At 42.1% G+C, this 24,682-nt stretch overlaps 1 protein-coding gene across 1 annotated transcript in view; it reads left to right on the plus strand.

Annotated features, from left to right (window-relative positions):
* The window catches only part of GALNT17 (polypeptide N-acetylgalactosaminyltransferase 17), a 446,658-nt gene that overhangs the window by 160,733 nt on the left and 261,243 nt on the right, over positions 1-24,682 (plus strand). The window contains exon 2 of the mRNA XM_007469909.1: positions 16,884-17,067. Within this exon, the coding sequence (XP_007469971.1) occupies positions 16,884-17,067 (184 nt within the window). The remainder of the gene's footprint in view (positions 1-16,883; positions 17,068-24,682) is intronic.

The following is a 24,682-nucleotide window of genomic DNA, read 5'->3' on the forward strand; positions in this document are numbered from 1 at the left end:
GAATGCCTTGCCTTGCAAGGTGGTGAGTTCATTATTCCTGGAGGAACACTGTACAAACTGGGTGGCCATCTCTCTGGAATTCCTGCACTTGATGGGGCAGGGTGCTGGGGGAGTTGATCTCTCTTTCCTTCCAACTCAAGATTGTGAGTCGGAACCCAAGTGTACTATTTGCCTTAGACTTAGAGAATGATTTGCTCAGTTCTCTTCCACGAGGAAGCAACTGACGTACTTGAACTCTTATGCCTTCATTGAAGATATTAAGACTGACGTAACCTGTGGACATCATGTCTGGGAAGCACTGAGGATACAGGGCAGAAAATGTCAAAATCAGCATAATAATGCAGATGTTAACAAAAGTCAAGATCTTCATACTAATATATGAACTGGGGAATCAATAAGGATTTGACATGAGTTCATGAAGCAGCGTTTACCCATTGCTGACATGTCCCCAGGAAATTTCTGTATCAGCACTAGCACGTGGTAATATATTTGGTCATCTTACCATGCACTTAACTCATTCATTTTTTCACTCGCGTTGCTCATCTATCCATTCCTTCATGTGTACAACATGTATGAGGTGCTTACTATGAGCAAGGCTATCTGTAAGACACAGAGATGTCATCCTGTTTGCAAGAAGCCTGTGCCCTTGTGAGTGAACAGTCAAGGACACCTATAACAGAATAGAAGCAAGGCTGTGGTTGAGATTTCTACCGAGGAGCGGCATCTGACTTTCCGGGTTGGGTAACGCTCAGCAAGGATTTGCAGTGTTGTGTTGAGTAGCAAGGATGACTGGCAGAGGCACTGAGAGGCAGTGGCTTCTTAGAAGCATCAGAAGAGGGTGGGGTAGCTAAAAGGATGCAACAGAGAGGAAGGTGGAGGATGAGGCTGGGCAGGGAGTCAGCTAGTGAGTGGCTTTGTCTATTACATGACAATTTTTGGATTTTTTTAGGCAGAAGGAATGCACTAATGAATTTTAAGCTTAGTGGTCAGATGTGCGTGTTAGAAAGCTCACTTTGCAAGACACAGTGTTAGGAGTTGACCACAATAACTCAAGGAAGAGATGACTTGCATTTGAATCTGGGTGGTGGCAGAAGGGATGGAGAGGAGGAACAGAGTCCAAAGGTGTGAGAAACTAGCACCAGGGGTCATTTGAGTAATGAATTTGAAATATTATAGTTAAATAGATAAAGTGAATATATATTATATAGCACAATTTATATAGTTAGCATGTATGTTTAACAATATTATATATATATGTAATAAAGTGCTTAGTATAATGCTTTGTATCTAATGAACATTTGTCAGTGAAACTAACAATTGTATTCAAAAATGGTGCTTCCACTCACTCTTTTGGCAGTATTTCCGGATGAGCTTTTCTGTTGCATTGATCCACCTTTCATTTCTTCTTTCATTATCTCACTATCTTTTTTTAAAGTAATTTTTATCGGAGTATAGTTGATTTATAATGTTGTGTTAGTTTCAGGTGTACAGCAAAGTGAATCAGTCATACATGTACATATATCTACTGTTTTCTTTTTTTGTTTTTTGTTTTTTTTTGCGGTACGCAGGCCTCTCACTGTTGTGGCCTCTCCCATTGCGGAGCACAGGCTCCGGACACGCAGGCTCAGCGGCCATGGCTCACGGGCCCAGCCGCTCCGCGGCATGTGGGATCCTCCCGGACCGGGGCACGAACCCATGTCCCCTGCATCGGCAGGCGGACTCTCAACCACTGTGCCACCAGGGAAGCCCAATCTACTGTTTTTTTAGATTTTGTTCCCACATAGGTCATTACAGAGTATTGAATAGAGTTCCCTGTCCTATACAGCAGGTTCTTATTAGTTATCTCTTTTATATATAGTAGTGTGTATATGTCGATCCCAATCTCCCAATTTTTCCCTCCTCCACTTTCCCCCTTGGTAACCATAAGTTTGTTTTCTACATCTGGGATTCTATTTCCGTTTTGTAAATAAGTTCATTTGTACCAGTTTTTTAGACTCCACATATGAGCGATAGCATATATTTGTCTCTGTCTGACTTACTTCACTCAGTATGACAATCTCTAGGTCCATCCATGTCGCTGCAGATGGCATTATTTCGTTCTTTATTAAATGGCTGAGTAATGTTCCATTATATGTATGTACTCACTATGTTAATAATTAGAGCTTTTCAGTGTGTTTTCCTAGCTGATAGGTTAAATCCCTTCCTGGCTCTTCACACATTCCTCTCTGTCTCTGTGATCATGCTGGCTTCCTGGGGAAGGCCCCCTCACTCTCCCAGGTGTACCTGGAATTCCGGAATAAGCCTGGAATTACTGCTCACTATTAAGCTTACGGCTGTGACTTCCTGAGTGTCTGTAAGTTTTATCAGCTTCCAAATGCTTTGACATCGTGTGGGATCTCCCTGGGACTCTGTGACTTTCAGGAGGCATTGGGGCCTCTGTAGAGACCCCCCAACACACGCTTTCCCAGTGGAAGAAGGGCCACGCGACATGCTGGGCTCTTTGGCTGTGTGTGTGTTTGTGTGTGTCTGTGTGTGTGTGTGTGTCTGTGTTGGTGGGTGTGGTTTCCCCCACACTAGGCTGTGGCTGCCAAGATGACGAGGAGCTTTATGAGTTGACAAGGCACCAGACTGCATTTTGTTTCTGTCTCTACCCTGGAGTTTGTGCGTCTGTTTTGAGTTGCGTCCCTGTTTCTGAAAGAATAACGCTGGTTATCTGTAAACTCATCAGTTTAAACGGTAACCCTGGAGAAAATTATGTCCTTAGTTGTATGCAGGGAGGTGGGAAGGTAGCTGGGAGCTGATTTACAGCCTTGGTTCTTTATTTCTGCTGCCACTATGGAGCCTTTGTAGCTTGGGCCAAACCGAAGACAGAGGTGGGCAGAGTGATTTATTCTTGCTGATCGGTTATCAAGCCAGGATACCTCCGGACTCCTGGGCTCAGTGTGAGATAGATGAAGCTGCTCCCTCATCCACATGAGGTGTCCTGCAGAAATTTGGTGTTGACTCAACTGCACTAGAAGGGAATTTCTAAAATTTCAGAGGTGGAGGTTATTTTTATTAATTAGTATTTGGAAAATTGGGTGGCTATTTGAGAAAAGAATGTGTAGTTTAGAGCATCTATGCTCTAACCTCTCTGCATCTATGTAAAATTTCCTCACAGTCACCATAGCACGTTTTTTTTAAACATCTTTATTGGAGTATAATTGCTTTACAATGGTGTGTTAGTTTCTGCTTTGTAACAAAGTGAATCAGTTATACATATACATATGTCCCCATATCTCTTCCTTCTTGCCTCTCCCTCCCTCCCACCCTCCCTAGCCATAGCACTTTAATTAGTATTGCTTTATTTCTTAATATCAGATAGGCCCCCCCCCTCAGTTTTCTTCTTTTAGAAAAATATCTAAGTTTTATCACCTCTGTGTTCTTCTAGGTTAATTTTAGAACCTTTTGTTATGTTTCAGAAAAAAAATTCCATTTGGAATTACATTAAACCTGTACATTAAAAAGAAATAATGGTATCTTCATAACATTCCATCTTCTAATTAAGAAACATGTCTCCCCCTGCCAGTTTATATATGTCTCATTTTATCCATTTAGTAAAATTTTATAATTTTCCTCCTGTTGGTTAAAGTTATGTCTGAGTGTACTGTCATAGTTGTTGCTTTTACAGATAGAAATTTTTTTACATTTGATACTCTGGCTGGTTATAGCCAGAATACAAAACACTGCCCTGGAAGCACTATATGTCACTGGCATGGCCATCTTCAAGGTTACCAGGGCCCTTTTCACTGCCAAACCAAATGGCCCTTTTCAGGCTTGATTTCCCTTGACATTCATCAGTGTGGACTCTCCTTTTCTTTATGAATATACATGTACTATAATATGTAGTGGTAATCTCTCTTCTCTTCTCCTAGTAGATGTTTTTCTCATGGGTATTTAATTTTCTTCCTCAACATCACTTTATAATAGATGGCTCCAAGTTCAACCTTCAGATCTCATCCCTACTCATCCATACATACTCAGCCGTTTTTAAGACCTTTCTATGGGTCAGGCACTGGGGTGACCACATCCCTGCCATTAAGTACCTAGACGTGGAACCATAGGAGAAGCCTTCCTACGGGACAGGTACGATGCTGTATCTGTCAGGATCCCAGCAAGAAACAAGTGGCACACTCAGAAGGGGTGATTAAAGGGGTTTTAGCAAGACATTTACAAAGGTTTGGGCAGAGTTAAGGGAAATCAGCAAGGAATGACCGGGCGTGGTGAATTACTCCAAGGCTAGGAACAGAGGAGGAAGCATTTGCCATGCCAATGCCTAAAGGGGCAGAAAGAGGGAGAGGTTAGCAGAACACGGGGTTAGCTCTAAGCCTAGGCTAACCCTAGGAGATACCTGCCTGAACACAACTGTGCCATCGTAGAATGCAGCCTCTACCAAACCACACCTGGTCGGGAGGGAGCTGGGGGATATATACCCCAACCTCTCTCTCTTCTTGTCCATCAGTTTCCTCAAGGCAGCTCCAGGTGGTTGAGCCCAACCCAACGCCAGAAGGCAAGGGAACCCATGATGCTGTCTAAACAGGTCTGTCTCCTGGGGCATAAAGCAGAGAAAAAGGGTGGAGAGAAACATGACGAATATTCAGTGAAGGTGCTGTGGGCTGGCTGACCTCAATTTGTCCTTCCCTCTTCCTCACCTTCAACCTCTTGCCAATAGCATCCCTTGGCCCTGCAGTCTTCAGCTACAGTAACTCAAGAGGCGGTGCCTCTTGAGGTTGGAGAGGGCAATGCCGAGTCCTCTCAGGCCTGGGGCCAAGCAGCCACCCCATTCTCTTCCCTCTTTCCCCCCTTCTTCCCTTTGCCAACTGCAACTTCCATGCCTACACGTTCACATCAGTCTGCAGCGGCTACAGGGCACAAAGCAAAGGGCACTTTCGGAAAAGAAGGTTCCCTGGGTGCGTGGAGTCATCCCAGCTTGTCCCAGTGGCATCTTCTCCCAGCTAAGTAAGGACCAACTTGAGTCTTGTTGGTGAACTCGAACTTTTATTTATTGTTGCCAGCAGTTTCTGGGACCTGCTAAGTAAGCACATTAAAACGCAAGTGAAAATTTTTGCTGCTTTGTTGAACCTTTCTGGCAGATTCAGTTGGGGGGAAAATGGAAGACATGGACCACAAAATATATAATTCATAGTTGTCACATTGCACTCTGAGGAATGATCTTTTTTGAGGCTGCTAAGTGGGTGCCTTTCATGATGGAAGAAATAATGCCACAGAAAGGGAAAAGAAATCTCACTTGGGAGGTGGCATTCCCCATGTGTCCTTGGTAGGATTAGCCTGCATTCCTAGACTTAATTCCTATGCCGTTTTGTAGTAAATTCCCTCCCTGGCCCCTCTGCCTGCATTGGAAAGGCAGCATGGGAGCATGCTGGGCAAACACAGCTGAGATGCATTTTAGCTCCGAGGTGGCATTTAATGACCTGGGATTGGAAGCAATCTATTTAGAATGGACAAAAGAAATGCTGTATTGTCAAGGGGAGAAAAAGGTGTGCGCAGATGAAATAAGAGGAAGAATCAGATGTTTTCCCCCGAAGCTGCTGAGTTAAGTTGAAGGTCAATCCTGCTCCATTTGGGCAGTCTCTCTTCTTGACCCTTGGGCTCTATTCTGGCAAGAAAACCACAGACGGCTGAGTTTCTGGCTTTCGAGAAGAGGCTGCAAATATTGGGGAGGGAAAAGGGAAACCCAGGGTGAATTATCAAAAGCAGACAAAACGAGGGGAAAAACCCACTGTCAGTAGTCTCTTTATGATCTTCTAAAATTATGTAATAATTCACACATCATATATATCACATATGTGTCAGGTGATAATTATATAATGAATACTAGCCATGTCTCCCTCCCAGCTTTACAATGGAGCGTTACCAGGATCTTGAGGTCCTTTGGGTGTCCTCCCGTCATCATCGACGCTCTTTTTTTTACTGCTGTTTATAGTTATAGTTTCGTACATAGATTTTTATTTCTAAACTATATTTTGATTACTTTCTGAAACTTTGTATAAATGGAATTCTATGCATTTTTTAAACATCTTTATTGGAGTATAATTGCTTTACAATGATGTGTTAGTTTCTGCTGTGTAACAAAGGGAATCAACTATACATATACATATATCCCCATATCCCCTCCCTCTGGCATCTCCCTCCCATCCTCCCTATCCCCCTCTAGGTAGACATGAAGCACCAAGCTGATCTCTCTGTGCTATGCGGCTGCTTCCCACTAGCTATCTATTTTACATTTGATAGTATATATAAGTCCATGCCACTCTCTCACTTCATCCCAGCTTACCCTTCCCCCTCCCTGTGTCCTCAAATCCATTTTCTATGTCTGCATCTTTATTCCTGTCCTGCCCCTATGTTCTTCAGAACCTTTTTTTTTTTTAGATTCCATTTATATGTGTTAGCATACGGTATTTGTTTTTTACTTTCTGACTTACTTCACTCTGTATGAGTCTCTAGGTCCATCCATCTCACTACAAATAACTCAATTTCGTTTCTTTTTATGGCTGCGTAATATTCCATTGTATATATGTGCCACATCTTCTTTATCCATTCATCTGTCAATGGATAGGTTGCTTCCATGTCCTGGCTATTGTAAATAGAGCTGCAATGAACATTGTTGTATATGACTCTTTTTGAATTATGGTTTTCTCAGGATATATGCCCAATAGTGGGATTGCTGGGTTGTATGGTAGTTCTATTTTTAGTTTTTTGAGGACCCTCCATACTGTTCTCCACAGTGGCTGTATTAATTTACATTCCCACCAACAGTGCAAGAGGGTTCCCTTTTCTCCACACCCTCACCTGCATTTATTGTTTGCAAATTTTTTGATGGTGGCCATTCTGACCGGTGTGAGGTGATACCTCATTGTAGTTTAGATTTGCATTTCTCTAATGATTAGTGATATTGAGCATCCTTTCATGTGTTTGTTGGCAATCTGTATATCTTCTTTGGAAAAATGTCTATTTAGGTCTTCTGCCCATTTTGGATTGGGTTGTTTGCTTTTTTTGATATTGAGCTGCATGAGCTGCTTGTATATTTTGGAGATTTATCCTTTGTCAGTTGCTTCGTTTGCAAATATTTTCTCCCATTCTGAGGGTTATCTTTTCGTCTTGTTTATGGTTTCCTTTTTTGTGCAAATGCTTTGAAGTTTCATTAGGTCCCATTTGTTGATTTTTGTTTTTATTTCCATTTCTCTAGGAGGTGGGTCAAAAAGGACCTTGCTGTGATTTATGTCATAGAGTGTTCTGCCTATGTTTTCCTCTAAGAGTTTTATAGTGTCTGGCCTTAAATTTAGGTCTTTAATCCATTTTGAGCTTATTTTTGTGTATGGTGTTAGGGAGTGATCTAATCTCATACTTTTACATGTACCTGTCCAGTTTTCCCAGCACCACTTATTGAAGAGGCTGTCCTTTCTCCACTGTACATTCCTGCCTCCTTTATCAAAGATAAGGTGACCATATGTGCGTGGGTTTATCTCTGGGCTTTCTATCCTGTTCCATTGATCTATCTTTCTGTTTTTGTGCCAGTACCATACTGTCTTGATTACTGTAGCTTTGTAGTATAGTCTGAAGTCCAGGAGCCCGATTCCTCCAGCTCCGTTTTTCTTTCTCAAGACTGCTTTGGCTATTCGGAATCTTTTGTGTTTCCATACAAATTGTGAAATTTTTTGTTCTAGTTCTGTGAAAAATACCAATGATAGTTTGATAGAGATTGCATTGAATTTGTAGATTGCTTTGGGTAGTATAAAGCTTTTGATTTCTCCATTGAATCTGAATGAGATCCTTTCTGGGTAGAGTAATCTTGGATGTAGGTGTTTCCCTTTCATCACTTTAAATATGTCCTGCCGCTCACTTCTGGCTTGCAGAGTTTCTGCTGAAAGATCAGCTATTAACCTTATAGGGATTCCCTTTTGTGTTAATTGTTGCTTTTCCCTTGCTGCTTTTAATATTTTTTGTTTGCATTTAATTTTTGATAGTTTGATGAATATGTGTCTTGGCATCTTTCTCCTTGGATTTATCCTGTATGGGACTCTCTGTGCTTCCTGGTGTTGGTTGAATATTTCCTTTCCCGTATTAGGGAAGTCTTCAACTGTAATCCTCTCAAATATTTTCTCAGTCCTTTTTTCTTTCTCTTCTACATCTGGGACCCTTATAATTCGAATGTTGGTATGTTTAATGTTGTCCCAGATGTCTCTGAGACTGTCCTCAATTCTTTTCATTCTTTTTTCTTTTTTCTGCTCTGCAGTAGTTACTTCCACTATTTTATCTTCCAGGTCACTTATCCGTTCTTCTGCCTCAGTTATTCTGCTACTGTTTCCTTCTAGAGAATATTTAATTTCATTTATTGTGTTGTTCATCCTTGTTTGTTTGCTCTTTAGTTCTTCTAGGTCCTTGTTAAACGTGTCTTGTATTTTCTCCATTCTATTTCCAAGATTTTGGATCATCTTTACTGTCATTACTCTGAATTGTTTTTTCAGGTAGACTGCCTATTTCCTCTTCATTTTTTTAGTCTGGTGAGTTTTTACCTCACTCCTTCATCTGCTGTGTGTTTCTCCGTCTTCTCATTTTGCTTAACTTACTGTGTTTGGGGTCTCCTCTTTGCAGGCTGCCCCCAGTTGTTCCCGTTGTTTTTGGTGTCTTCCCCCAGTGGCTAAGGTTGGTTCAGTGGATTGTGCAGGCTTCCTGGTGGAGGGGACTGGTGTCTGTGCTCTGGTGGATGAGGCTGGATCTTGTCTTTCTGGTGGGCAGGACCACATCCGGTGGTGTGTTTTGGGGTGTCTTTGACCTTATTATAATTTTAGGCAACCTCTCTGCTAATGGGTGGGGTTGTGTTCCTGTCTTGCTAGTTGTTTGGCATACAGTGTCCAGCACTGTAGCTTGCTGGTCATTGAGTGGAGCTGGGTCTTAGCACTGAGTTGGAGATCTCTGGGAGAGCTTTCACCGTTTGATGTTACGTGAGGCCAGGAGGTCTCTGGCGGACCAGTGTCCTGAACTCGGCTCTCCTACCTCAGAGGCTCAGGCCTGACACCCGGCCAGAGCACCAAGACCCTGTCAGCCACACGACTCAGCAGAAAATGGAGAAAAAAAAGAACGAAGAAAAGAAAAATAAATAAATAAAATAATAAAGTTATTAAAATAGAAAAAAGTTATTAAAAATAAAAAAAGTAATTAAAAAAAGAAAGAGAGAAAGAAAGAAGAGAGCAAACAAATCAAAAACAATTCCACAAATGATAACAAGCACTAAAAACTATACTAAAAATAAAACCCCCCAAAACCCCAAATAGAACCCTAGGACAAATTGCAAAAGCAAAGCTGTACAGACGAAGTCACACTAAGAAGCATACACATCCACACTCCCAAAAAGCGAAAAAGGAAAAAAAAATGTATATATATAAAAGGAAGAGAGCAACCAAATCAGTAAACAAATCTACCAGTGATAATAAGCTCTAAATACTAAACTAAGATAAACATAAAACCAGAAACCAGTCAGTCCCATACAGCCAACCCCTAGTCTACTGTGGCTCCCAAAGTCCACCTCCTCAATTTGGGATGATTCGTTGTCTATTCATGTATTCCACAGATGCAGGTACATCAAGTTGATTGTGGAGACTTAATCTGCTGCTCCTTAGGCTGCTGGGAGAAATTTCCCTTTCTCTTCTTTGTTCTCACAGCTCCCGGGACTCAGCTTTGGATTTGGCCCCGCCTCTGCGTGTAGGTCGCCGGAGTGTGTCTGTTCTTCGCTCAGATAGGACGGGCTTAAAAGAGCCGCTGATTCGGGGGCTTCGGCTCACTCAGGCCATGGGGGAGGGAGGGGTACGGAGTGCGGGGCGAGCCTGCGGCGGCAGAGGCCACCATGAACTTTCAACAGCCTGAGGCGTGCCGTGTGTTCTCCTGGGGAAGTTGTCCCTGGATCACGGGACCCTGGCAGTGGCGGGCTGCACAGCCTCCCGGGGGGTGTGGTTAGTGACCTGGGCTTGCACACAGGCTTCTTGGTGGCTGCAGCAGCACCCTTAGCATCTCATGCCTGTCTCTGGTGTCCACGCTGATAGCTGCGGCTGGCGCCCGTCTCTGGAGCTCGGTTAGGCAGTGCTCTGAATCCCCTCTCCTTGCGCACCCTGAAGCAGTGGTCTCTTGCCCCTTCGGCAGTTCCAGACCTTTTCCCGGACTCCCTCCCGGCTAGCTGTGGTGCACTAGCCCCTTCAGGGTGTGTTCACGCAGCTAACCCCAGTCCTCTCCCTGGGATCTGACCTCTGAAGCCTGAGCCTCAGCTCCCAGCCCCAACCCATCCCGCCGGCTAAGCAGACAAGCCTCTCGGGCTGGTGAGTGCTGGTCGGCACCGATCCTCTGTGCGGGAATCTCTCCGCTTTGCCCTCTGCACCCCTGTTGCTGTGCTGTCCTCTGTGGCTCCTAAGCTTCCCCCCCCCGCCACCCTCGTCTCCACCAGTGAAGGGGCTTCCTAGTGTGTGGAAACTTTTCCTCCTTCACAGCTCCCTCCCAGAGGTGCAGGTCCTGTCCCTATTCTTTTTTCTGTTTTTCCTTTTTTTTTTGCGGTATGCGGGCCTCTCACTGTTGTGGCCTCTCCCGTTGCGGAGCACAGGCTCCGGACGCGCAGGCTCAGCGGCCATGGCTCACGGGCCCAGCCGCTCCGCGGCACGTGGGGTCTTCCCGGACCGGGGCACGAACCCATGTCCCCTGCATCGGCAGGTGGACTCTCTCAACCACTGCCACTAGGGAAGCCCAATTCTATGCATTTTTGATGCTCACTCTTTACATGAAGCCTATGAGATTTATCTGTTTTTCTGCAAGTCATTCATTCTCATTGCTGTATAGTATTCTTTTTTAATGAGTGCATTACCGTTTATTTACCATTCTTCATTGTATTTTGAGCACTGGATTCTTCCTTCCTACAAAATTTCCTGGGCAGAGTATTTGTGTGTATGTTGGGAGTTGGGTGGAATGTCTTATTCTGTCTCCATTACTTTTGGATGGTCAAATAATTAATCCTTTTAAGCCTCGAGTTTTTCATTTCTAAAGTGATCATGGTAATATCTACCCTGCCTGCCTAAGAGAAAAATGGATACAAAAGCATTTTAAAAATCGAAAGCCTAAACAACAGTCAACAGTGGGTGGGGAGAGAGTGGTCAAGTGGATTTATGAAGACAGCAGAAAGTTTAAGCACTTGGTTGGTATTGAGATGTTTCTCCATCCTTTTAAGTCTTCCTTCTGTGAAGTCTTGAGCTTCAAAGGAAGCTTCAATGAGAGAACATGCATGCAGCGTGCAGGAGTAGCAAGTCCTAAAGTATGCAAGTCCTACTGTAGATACGGTGGAAGCATAAGAGGGCGTGTGGTCAGAGGACACTTCCTGAGCGTCGTTCCTTTGTTCTTGCTACTCAACATCTTGGCCCTCCCACTCCTTACAATGGCTACGGTCCCCTCCAAACTGATAGCTGCCAGGGTTCATGTTTGGGGCCTCCTCTACCTTCTGAACTTCCATGCCCACGTGTTTCAGCTCCCCACTGGACATATGATCCTATTGAATGTCCCATGAATGCTCCATATACCACATGTAGAGACTAGAATGCATCTTCTCGAACTTTCTTCTGTGTGCCCTGTTTTGTGAGTGATATTGCCACTCAGTCCTCTCGCTGGAAATCCCAGGCTCACTCACGTATTCCTTCTCTCTCACCCTAACTCGTGTCTGTCTCCTGCCTTGTGATGATATCTCTTAAATGTTTCTCAAATCTCTCCTCTCTTTTTGATCACCACCACTTATACCTTAACATGATGCCCCTTCTATCCTGGGCTGGGCTGCTGCAACAGCTCCAGAACTAGTCTCCTTATCTGTCACAGAGACCAGGTTTTATCCTCCCTTGTATCTCTAACTATATCCAGAACTCAGGTCTCATCTTCCTTTAACAGCTGCAGAAGCTTAACAAAGTTACCACGTTCTCAGATTCAGTGTCCTTATTCGTCAAACAGAGATCATTTTCATACCTTCCTCATGAGGTTTTCAAAAGATTAGATGAAACAGCGATAGAATATATGTCAGGCACTTAGCAGGGTGCTTCCCAGCACACAACAGATGCTCAATAAATGGTAGTTGGCCTTACTGTTAGTGCCTGGGGTCTGTCCTTGTGCTATCTACCTTCTAGGTAAAAATTGTAAATTGTGCCTCAGATCATGTTACTTTCCTTCTCCATGCTTTAGGTACCTTGTCACGTACAGATAAAATCTAACCTCAAGGGAACCAAGGCTGCATAATGAATCTTGTGGGCCCTAAGCACTTTGGCCTTCACAGAAAAACAATAAAACAACAATTTAAAAAAGAGTATTAAAAATCTTATTTGATAACTGTCTTTCTGATTTTATAAGAAATTTAAACATCTTCCTGAACGTTTAAAAATATTGGGGGACCTAGGCACTGTGTTTACTGTGATGAATAGATAAGTCCTCCCTGAAGGGACCATGTACCTTCTCTCTCTCTCTCTTTATCCCCAGTCTTGCTGAGGTTATTTCCTCCCACCCATCTTTTTTTCTTTTAGTTTCTCTCTCTCTCTTTCCTCCCTCCCTCCCTCCCTCCCTCCCTTCGTTCCTTCCTTTCTTCCTTCCTTCCTCTCTCTCTCTCCATCCGTCCCTGTTACTCCTTTCTTCCTTGATGTCTTTCTTTTGTTTCATTAGTTTTTGTTCTTTTGTTTATTATGGCTTTCTTTGGGCTTCCTCTCTTTTTTTTTTCTAATTCCTTGGGTTACATGCTTACCTTATTATCAGTTCTTCCTTTCCCCCCCTTAATATACGCATTTATATAGTTACTTCCAAGTATTGCATTAGCACGATCCTACAAGCTTTGAGATGTACTGTTTCATGTTCTGTTAGTTTCGTGTAACTTCTAATGGCAATATGATTAATTATTTGACCCACATTTGTTTTAGAAGTCTTTTAAAACTGCCCAAATGTGTGAATGCTTTGTGGTATTTTTATTGTTGGCTTCTGTTTTTTATTGCTTTATGTTCAAAGATGATCTGTAAGCTAGGTTGAGACTTGTTTGTGGCCTGTCAATTGTTTAAATGTTCCATATACTCTTGTAGAGAATGTACGATTATTAGAAAGTCAGGTACAATGTCCATTAGATCAAACATTCTTAATTTTGTTGTTCAGTTCTACCGTATCTTTGCTAAATTTTTGTCCTTATCTGTTCAGTACTGAGAGATATGTTAATATTTCCCACTATGATTGTGGATTTGTTCATTTCTTCTTATAACGTGGTCCATTTTTGCTTTATGTAATTTGAAGCTGTGTTGTTAGGTGCTTGGTAGTTTGTAATTCCTAAGAGCTTCTGGTGGATTGTTACTTTTATCATTATGTAACGACGTTCTTCATCCCCATAAGGCTGTTTGCCCTGAAGTCTGTTTTTCTCTGATGTTTACAGAGTGATTCCAGCTTTCTTTTGGTTAATATTGTCATGGTCTATATTTTCTTTATCCAGTTCCACTCTGTTTTTTTAATATTGATTGTATTCATTTTGTGTAGTTACTATAACCAATTACCATAATCTTGATGGCTTAAAACAACAGACATTTTTTCTCTCACAGTTTGAGGCTATAATTCTGGAATCAAGGTGTTGGCCAAGCCATGCTTTCTCTGAAGGGTCTAGGAAGTAATCCTCCCTTTCCTTTTCCTAGCTTCTGGGAGTTGTTAGCGATCCTGGGCATTGCTTGGCTTGCAGCTATATCCTTCAATATCTGTTGTCAAATGACCTTCCCTCTGTGTATCTGTGTTTCTATCTCTAAATTTTTCTCATATGAGTACACCAGTTATATTAATTTGATTACATGTGCAAAACCCCTATTTCCAAATAAGGTCATACTCATAGGTTCAGAGTAGACAGGGGGCCACTGATCAACTCAGTACCTTCATAATTAGAAATTATGAAACATTTAACGCATACAAAAGGTCTCGTATTCTGTGCATGTTTGAGCTCCAAAACGCCAGCCTTTAGTTAATGAGCAATGCATCCTTCACCCCATCCCAGCAGACAGAGTCTCAACTCTGATTATAACTTACCTCTGGGTGTTTCCTTTAACTTACTGCAAGCTCAGCTATGCATTTACAGTATTAAAAATGTTTTCATTCAGAATTTCTAGGTAGTTTATTGGAAAGCTTTCCTGTTGTTTTAGCCTTTTTGCTGGGAACAGAATTTTGCTGGGAATAGAATTGTCTATCATAAGTGGGTTTTTAAAAATAGCTTTATTGAGATTTTTTTCACATGATATCATTCATCCACTGAAAGTGTACAATTTAGTGGTTTTTGGTATATTCACAAAGTTGTGCAAACATCACCACACTCTATTTCCGGAACATTTCCATCTCCCAAAAAGACACTCGATACACATTAGCAGTCACTCCCCATTCCCTCCCCAAATACCCACCACCCTAAGCAGATACAGATCTGCTTTCTATCTCTATAGATGTGCCTATTCTATGCATTTCAGGTAAACAGAACCATACAGTATGTGGTCTTTCCTGTCCAGCATTATTTCTTTGGCACGTTTTCAAGGTTCACTCATGTTGTATATATCACTACAGACAGTCTCTGACTTACAGTGGTTCGATTTATGATTTTTTGACTTTATGATGGTACAAAAGTGATAAGCATTCAGTAGAAACCATACTTTGAATTTTGATCTTTTCCTGAGCCAGCAATATGCAGTACGGTACTGTCTTATGATGCTGGGCAGTGGCAGCGAGCCACAGCGCCCAGTCAGTCATGTAACATGAAGGTAAACAACCAACACATTTACAACCATTCTGTACCCATGCAACCATTCTGTTTTACACTTTCAGTACAGTATTCAATAAATTCCATGAGATATTCAACACTCTTTATTATAAAACATGCTTTGTGTTAGAATGAGTTTGCCCAACTGTAGGTAAGTGTTCGGAGGACGTTTAAGGGAGGCTAGGCTAAGCTATGACGTTTGGTAGGTTAGATGTTTTAAATGCATTTTCAACTTATGATATTTTCAACTTACGATGGGTTTATCGGGATGTAAGTCTTTTGTAAGCTGAGGAAGATCTGTACTTTTTTAAAAAGATAGTTTTTTATTGCCAAATAATATCACATTGTGTGAATGTACCACATTTTGTTTTATTCACTTATCAGTTGATAGACACAGCTAATATGAATAATGCTTCTATGAACATTTGTGTACAAGTTTTCAAGTGGGCATATCTTTTCATTTCTCTAGGGTAAAAAATGGAACTGCTGGATCATATGGTAAAACTACGCTTAGCATTTTGAAGAACTGCCAAAGTATTTTCCAAAGTAGCTGCACCATTGTGCATTCCCACTAGTAATGTCCTATTGGGAGTGAGTTTAAAATCCAGCACAGGTGTCTGTACTTGACCTGGGACGAGTCCTTACAGATTTTGGAGCACAGTGAAGGTGATGTTATTGGAATGGTTGGTGCACGGTGATGTGGCATGAGAGATTAAAGACCAGGAAGTGTTGGAGTAATCCAGTTCTCAGTTGATGGTTCCTCTGGTTGAGCTGGTGGAGGGCAGAAAAGATGTCAGGGTTCCCGAAAAACACCATGGACGGTGGAAATGATTCTTAGGTAGATAAATGATGTTCACTTGAGACCAATCCTGAGATGCTTGCTGAACCTTTCCTTTTTGATTTTATATCACAGAAAATAAATTTTTATTTTCAGAGAAGCAGGAAATGGAATACAGGTCTTGCCATTATGGGGTGGAGGACCATCCTGTGACTGGAGCACATTTACTGGCCTTTGACTTACTTGAGGATGCCTTCCTGGGAGTTTATGGTCCTCCTAGGCTTTGTGGTCTGCCCTCCATGAAAGCTGAGGATGCTTTTTACATCTCTGGTCCACGGTCTTCCTTTTTACATCTCTGCCACGGTCCCGTGGCAGGAAGTGGGGTGTGTGTGTGTGCACACGCCTGACGGTGAACAGGGTAGCTTGAGCGTTTGAAATAGCAAAAGAGAATGAGAGCCCTTAACAGCAAAAGTTTTCAAGCCGAGAAGTAAAACCTCCCATAACTGTAGGATTTAAAAATTACCCATCAAGCTGTTTATCGTTTAATGGAACAATAGGTATAAAGCTACCACCATCCTGGGAACGTGCAATTGCTCAATGAGGCTTGTTACAGAGGCCTTCTACTCTACTGGGCACGGTTATCACTCTTATGGGTTTTTCTTCTCTGTGATTTATTCTCAAACATTTTGTATTTCCTTTTTGCCATTTAAATGAGATTTAAATAAAACCATTAGGGATAGAACGGTGGCAGATGGCTACACACTTTAAACTCATGATAAAATCAATCTGTATATTATTCTCTGTTCAAATGAAGCAAAAACACCTGCAGTCTGGAAGTTCCTTATTGCTGCCTTCTCTGTGTTGTACTGGGCATCTCCTGGAATATCTAGCCTTGTGGTAATTGATCATGAAGAAAGGAAATCAGGCAGGGATGACAGCCCGAGTTCTGTCCCATTTTGTGTGTCTTTCTTGGTCCACATGTCCCCTGCTTTTGGCAGTCTCTCCCTTTTATAGACCGCCCCTGCCGTCCACCCCATTTCCCAAAAGGAGGGAGAGGCTCTTCATGGGTGACCAGCCTTAACCCCACACCTCACAGCTGCTCTGACCTTCCTCTCAATTGAAGTGTGTTCAGGGCATATTCTGATACCAATAAATTGAGAACATAATTTTTTCTGCGACGGGTAATGTTAAAATTTCCACTGAAGCTATATCTGAGCCTGAGTGGCATATCCTGGTATGGTGATTTTCAAATAATTCTTTTTCTCCCCCTCCTTTTTCTAGGTTTATCTAAATCCCTTGGGCTCATTGAAGGTTATGGTGGGCGGGGCAAAGGGGGCCTTCCTGCTACCCTTTCCCCGGCTGAAGAAGAGAAAGCCAAGGGACCCCATGAGAAGTATGGCTACAATTCCTACCTCAGTGAAAAAATTTCACTGGATCGTTCCATTCCGGATTATCGTCCCACCAAGTAAGTTCTTATTCAGTCATTCAGAGGAGCTTGCTTTATCAGATGGTTGGGCATAGACCCATGTCTGTGACATTTTCTTGTGTTACTTGTAACTAGTGGAGGGGCTTTTATCTCGTCTCCTCCATAATCAATAAATAGTACTATTGATTATGAAAATAAATAGAGCTAAATAAGAATTTTTAATTTTTATAAAATAATACAGAAGCATAGAGAAAGGTCCGTGATACAAAAAATTTTTAAGTAAAAATTTAAAAATCAACATGATCTCATTACCTAGAGGTGGTGACTGGTAAAATACTAGCATTTTGTCTTTGAGTCTCTTTTCTATACAGATTATGAGCATGTGATGTGTTTCATTTATCCTTTTTTTCATTTATTATTTCATGAGCATTTTCTGATGTTATTAGTTATGATCATTATTTTCATTGTTAGAAATTCAGATTATTTCCAGATTTTCATTATTATAAATATGAAATATTTATAATATTATAAATATAATTTTTATAAAATAAAATTTCATTTTTATAAATAAAAATTGATAAAAAATTTATTAAAAATTTTCATTATTATAAATAACACTTGGATGGATATCTCCCCACTCAGATCTTTATGTATATTGATTTGATATTTACTTTCTTAATCCACACTTCTAAAGGTGTAATCCTTAGATCACATTGTGGGGATACTTTTGGAGGCTCTAGATACATATAGTGATATTTTCCTCCAGAAAGTTTGTAGAGGTTTCTCCTCCTATTGGAATTTTACTAGACCCTTCCCAAACTGGGTACTAGCATTTAAATAATGCTTTTCCCAGCTGGTAGGTGAAAGAGTACATCCTGTGATTGTTTCAACTTATAATTTTTGTTTGAGATTCTTACCTTTGAAACAGTTTGTTTGCATCTTGGTTGGTTTATGAGAGGTCTTTGTTCTGTGCTCTCAGATTTAAGAATTATTTGTTTTCTCCTTGTGAAAGAGAGAAGAGAGATTGGTGGGAAAATCAAGATGCTGGGGGAAAACATCCTATGTTCTAGGCAGTAGTCCTCCTTGGCTTTTCAAACAGATGCTTCATCTTCTGTTAGATCTGTGGTGTCTCTCTTTCATTTGCAGTGTGCCCTTGCTTAGAGTAGATTATTTCTTTTTCAAATGGATTTTGTACAGATCAGTTAAGTATCCTGGTTACTGAGAAAAGTAGATTCAAGATAAGGAAAATTACCGTAAATGAATTTAAAATTGCAGCATTAGCTGAGAAAACTGTTAAATCTCTCTCTCTGCCTAATAAGCATATATTCATTTTGAATCACTAGGAAAACATACATCACCCCTGTTGGAAGCTATTTTGTGTTCCTGGACTTTTGCTCTCAAAAACATCTGGCTGTTTTCATTTCCTGGTGCTCTCTGATTAGCCTTTCTTATTTGGATGTTGGCAAATAAACAGAGCTGTTATTTTTGTAGTCCTGTGAGAATGAAGATGCTTCCAACATGGAGCTTAGTGGAAATGGGTCAGTTGAACAATATCAGTGAGCACATGTTATGTACCAGATGGTTTTCCCCACACTAGAGGCAGAACATTGGATAAGATAGTCCTTGCCTACATGCTCTTGTCTGGGGAGGGAGACAGATGTGCAAGCAGATCAATCCAGCACGTTGTAGTCTATGTGGGTGTGTCAGGCCAGAGACATACACAGTATGTACAAGGAGAATCTGGGAAGGTTTTCCTGCTTGAGATGATGCATAAGCTTAATCTTGAAGGCCCATTAAGGATTAGAAAATTAAAGAGAGGAGACAGATAAAGACAAGTAGGAAGGGGAATAGCAAGAGCAGAGCTGGGGATGCAGATAAAAACATGGCACACCCAGGGAGGAATACACAGCTCTGTAGTGCTCTATAGTGTAGCATGGTGGCTTGAATATACCAGGGGTCCCCAACCCTCAGGCTGCGGACCAGTACTGGTCCGTGGCCTGTTAGGAACCAGGCCGCACAGCAGGAGGTGAGCAGTGGACGAGTGAGTGAAGCTTCATCTGCCACTCCCCGTCGCTCCCATTACCGCCTGGACCCATCCCCTTCCCCCCCAACCCCGCGCCCATGGAAAAATTGTCTTCCGGGAAACCGGTCTCTGGTGCCAAAATGTTTGGGGACTGCTGGAATACACCACTTAGATTTCGTCCCTCCGGAAACTTTACTAAGATGATAGTAAAGGACTACAGAGGGTGACAGCCTATGAGGGACAAAAACAGGTTAGGCTCCCACAGCAGGGAAGAAACACCCACAGAGTTTTGGAAGATGGAAAGAGGATGGATGAATGGTAACTGACATAGCAAACTGGATGAGGCTGAGACCCAACCTTCTATATATGATGGGAAGTGGTGGGAAGGGCAGAAGAATATAGCCTAGTCACACCTCAGAACCCCAGAGACTCAGGAATTGGAGGTGCTGGGTACCTCTGATGGCTGGGAGGTAGATTTGAATAGAAGGATTATAGCTGTGTCCCCAGATCCTTTCTTCAACTTTACAGAGCCAGACGCTGCCCTTCCCTACCTGGTGGAACATGGGAGAAGGTGAACTCTGGGCTTTAGTTCATAAGATGACAGAAGATAGGGCTGTGTACTAAGTGGGGACACCCTTGGCCTCATTACCTCTCCAAGCTTTCACACTCCTGTAGTCCAGATTTGGAAGAATCCACTCTAAGGAAGCCATTCAACCTAAGAGAAATGCCAATAGATCTGATAGGTTCCCTGCCTCCCCGAAATGTCTGGGTTCTACTCGTTAAACATTAGCAAGGCTCATCCATCTACACAGAGCTGTCTTACTCTAAAAGGAGAACCAGAATCCCTAGACATTTCAGGAGAATCTCTATTATATATATATATTTTTTGAGGTACGCGGGCCTCTCACTGCTGTGGCCTCTCCCGTTGCGGAGCACAGGCTCCGGACGCGACGCGCAGGCTCAGCGGCCATGGCTCACGGGCCCAGCTGCTCCGCGTCATGTGGGATCTTCCCGGACCGGGGCGCGAACCCGTGTCCCCTGCATCGGCAGGCGGACTCTCAACCACTGCGCCACCGGGGAAGCCCGAGAATCTCTATTATAAAGGGCCTTAGCAAGAAGAAGAACAATAGAAAAGGCATTTGGGAGAAACAGACACACTTTAAAACTATAATTAATGTCTTAGTTCGTGGAATGTTTTGTTTTATTCACAAAATAAGAATCAAGTGCTCTGTTAAAGTGATAATCAGAGAATGAACAAGAGGTCTTGGAAGTTAAGAATAAGATAGAAATAAATAGTTCAATGAAAGTTTAGGTAAATAAATTATTGTGGTGATCACTTCAAAATATATACAAATATCGAATCATTATGTTATATACCTGAAACTAATACCAGGTTATATAGCCACCGTGCTGTACAGTGCATCCTCATGACTTATTTTATAACCGGAGTTTGTACCTGTTGACTCACTTCATCCATCCCCACCCCCTCCTCACCTCTGGCAACTGTGATCTGTTCTGTCAATGAACTTGGGTTTGTTTTTTAAGAGTCTGCGTGTAAGTGAGATCTTACAGTATTTGTTTCTCTGACTTCCTTCACTTAGCATAATGCCCTCAAAGTCTATTCGTGTCATTGCAGTTGGCAAGATTTCGTTCTTCTTATGGCTGACTCATATCTATATGTATCACATTCTCTTTATCCATCCATTCATCCATTTGTGTACACTTAGTTTCTTTCCATATTGTGCCTATTGTAAATAATGCTGCAGTAAACATGGGGAGGGTGAATATATCTTTGTGAATTAGTGTTTTGTTTTGTTTTGCGGTACGCGGGCCTCTCACTGCTGTGGCCTCTCCCGTTGCGGAGCAACAGGCTCTGGACGCGCAGGCTCAGCGGCCATGGCTCACGGGCCCAGCCGCTCCGCGGCACGTGGGATCTTCCCGGACCAGGGCACGAACCCGTGTCCCCTGCATCGGCAGGCGGACTCTCAACCACTGCGCCACCAGGGAAGCCCTGTTTTTGTTGTTTTTTATATAAATACCCAGAGGTGGAATTGCTAGATCATATGGTAGTTCTATTTTTAATTTTTTGAGAAACCTCCACATTGATTTCCATAGTGGCTGCAGCTCTTTACATATCTAGCAACAGTGCAACAGGCTCCCTTTTCTCCACATCTTCGCCAACACTTGTTTTTCGAGTCTTTTTTTTTAATAGCCATTCTAACAGGTGTGAGGTGATATCTCTCTCTTTTTTTTTTTTGGCTGCATTGGGTCTTCGTTGCTGCGCGCGGGCTTTCTCTAGTTGCGGCGAGCAGGGGCTACTTTTCTTTGCAGTGCGCGGGCTTCTCATTGCGGTGGCTTCTCTTGTGGAGCACACGGGCTCAGTAGTTGCGGCTCACGGTCTGCAGCGCGCAGGCTCAGTAGTTGTAGCGCACGGGCTCAGTTGCTCCACAGCGTGTGGGATCTTCTCGGAGCAGGGCTCGAACCCGTGTCCCCTGCATGGGCAGGAGGATTCTTAACCACTGCGCCACCAGGGAAGTCCCTCTCATTGTTTTTTATTTACATTTGCCTGATGATTAGTGATGTTGAGCATCTTTTCATGTACCTGTTGCCCATCTGTATATCTTCTTTGGAAAAGTGCCTATTCAGATCCTCTGCCCATTTTTAAATCAGATTATATGGGGGTGTTTTGCTGTTGAGTTATATTAATTCTTTATATATTTTAGATGTTAATCTCTCATCAGATTTATGATTTGCAAATACTTTCTCCCATTCAGTAGGTCGTCTTTTCATTTTGTTAATGATTTTCTTTGCTGTGAAGGAACGAATTTAGTCCCCCTTATTTATTTTTGCTTTTGTTGTCTTTGCAAACAAAAAAAAATTTTTTTACCATTCTTTCAGAAAGTTTGGAACTGAATTAGTGATGGGCACACACACACACACACACACACACAAAGCTTGTGAAAAAGGAAAGCAATTATTAGCACAGAAAAAACCTAAAAGTTCCTCAAGAAAGGAATTGCAATTCCATATATTCTGTGGCTGAGCTGTGAACAATATAATCATACAAATATTGAATAGGTATTAAACCACAAGTTATGGTATAACTGTTGGAAGAAAGAAGGGGCAAAATGTGTATGTGAGGTGTGGGTAGTATAAGAAAATTAAACCTTTATGGTCAGAAACAGAAAATCAATTGAAAATATCTAAAATTTAAACATCAGGAATTGCAGCATAATGATTGTTATTTAGAAACACTGAGAGTACAGAAATGGGATGAGACTGTATGTATTTTGTTTTAATAAAATAAAAGTTTAATTATGCCATAAATGTAAATCTACACCAAAAAATTAAGTGCAAGGTAGAAAGGTGAAAGTATAATAGAAGAAAGAGTTGGAGAACTGGGTTGAATGATGTGACCATCTCTGCCGTTTTAGATTTTTCTGGCAGCTGTATGGAGGATGAATTTGAAGGTGAAATTAAAGATGAACTTGAGAGCTTGCCCACAGGTCATACATGGTAACCAGAGGTAGCATTATAAATTCTGGGCTCCACAGCCAAAGGTACCAGATTAACCTTGGTTAGTTGCAAATTCATCCTTGCCGCCAAAGAAGGGCAAGGGCCTTGCCTGTAAAAGCTGCTCCCCTGATCCTTGAGCCCAGGGGATAGGAAGGGAGGCAGCTGTGTGGGGCCAGAGCGCTTTCTTTCCGCCCCATGCAGCCCAAGCCCAGGAGGAATTATCCCCCCCACAGGCAAGATCTTGCTTGTGACACTGCCCAAAAGCTCTCTCGAGTTTACAGAACTGAAATTGGCTAATTTCATTGCAATTTTATACAGAACATCAAGTTGCTTTCTTTCTTATTGGTTTATTATTACACTACTCTTGACAGAGTTGTTTCTCATAAATATGAATGAATTTGGGGGTAATAGTGGGATTAACCATTTGTTGGTCACATTTCATGCAAATGGATTCCAAAATGTTTTCTGTTTTATTTTAATTCTGTGATTTTTTTTTTCTTCCACAGGACAGGTATTTTAAATTTGTATGAACCCCCAACTGTCAATCTTTCCATCTTCGTTTCTTCACTGCTTTAAAGCAGAGAAAGAATACTTATAAATATTCTACTCTGTTTTGTGTTCCTTTTCCATCACTCCCATCCATCCAGAGCTTATTTTAGAATATGGTGCAAGATATGTATCTTTTGTTTCAAATGTCTGTCCTTTTTTCTTTTTTTCAAAGCAGCTTTTTCAAAATGATTTTGGAAATAATGCTTCCTCTTTCTCTTATTTGGAGCTGTTAAATGGAATATACTTTGTACTTTTTATACATAAATGGGCTTATTTTCTAGACTGTGCTATTTCTTTGGTCTGGTTTTTTTTTTTCTTTCATTTTCTTCTCTTTCCTTTCTTTTTTTTTTTTTTTTTTTTTTTTTTTTTAATCACGGAAAATGATTTTTGACTGAAGTCCCCAGTCTGCCGGACACTGTGCTAAAGACATGGTGAGGAACAGGCACATCTTGGCCCCCTAAGAAATCAAAGCAAGTGGGGGAGGCAGGTGGGGCTTTGCAATCCTTTGACTTGTTTTCAGAGGACCTTAGAAACTAAGATAAGGGGATGTGCACTTCTGGGAGAGTCAGAGGGCAGCGCAGAGGTGACCTTGATCTTAATGGTGAAGACAGAACATTGGAGAGAGTGAACAGCATGTGCAAGAGGACTGGGATAGTTCTTGGATTTCAGGGCTGGGGGAACAGCACAGAAACTTTGGGTTGAGTCATAGGGTCTCCAGAGTGAATCTTGGAAGAAGAGGTTGGAGGGAAAGGGGGAGGCAGGTTCTAAAGCACCTTGTGTGCCACCGCTGTGTTAGGTGGGGATGTTCGTCGTTGTCACTGGATGCCAATGAAGGACTTGAGTCAAGATTGTATTTGTGTGGTAATTTCTTAAAAAAAATAATGTTTAACTGTGACAAGAATGTGGAGAAATGTTAGAGGCATTGGAGGCTGGGAGCAGGATGGCTAAATAAAATCTCTTCTTTTCCCACTCAACACCTGTTGAGCGCCAACCATTTGCTAGGCATTGCTTGACAGAAGAGAAAGACTTGCTAATACAGTGAGTGTATTATAATTATCCTACTCCTTTCACGGAAGTGATTTCTCTGTAAAAAACCAAGGACTGAGTAGGGATGGAGTGGAAGGGCTCGATTCAGGGAAAACTTTCTAAGAATCAGTGAGATGAGTCAGTTAATTGGATATGGGGGAATTGGGTGCAGTCAGAAGTTTCTAGCTTGGGAGACAGAGTGGAAGTGATTTCATTAACCAGGAGAGAATCCTGCAGAGAGGTTCATGTTTTGCAGGGAGGTGGGGGCAAGGGGGTAGCAATGCTGCCTGTCCAGGGTTCCCCATAGTTATGGCTTTCTTGAGGGAACCATGAGATTAATCTGTCTGGCTTTATTCATTATTTGACTATGTGTGTGCCAGTGAGGAGGTGATGTTTGCAGACACCAGAAGCCAGACAAGGCTTTATTAACCGCCACTCCTTTCCCTTGCCAAGATATCCCATTCTATATCATGTTGTGGCATATTAATTATCTGCCTGCCCACTTATCTCATAATATGGGGGAACCCCCAGCAGCACAGA

Source organism: Lipotes vexillifer, unplaced genomic scaffold (genome assembly GCF_000442215.2).
Source record: "Lipotes vexillifer unplaced genomic scaffold, Lipotes_vexillifer_v1.1 scaffold128, whole genome shotgun sequence".
In the NCBI taxonomy this organism is placed as follows: Eukaryota; Metazoa; Chordata; class Mammalia; order Artiodactyla; family Lipotidae; genus Lipotes; species Lipotes vexillifer.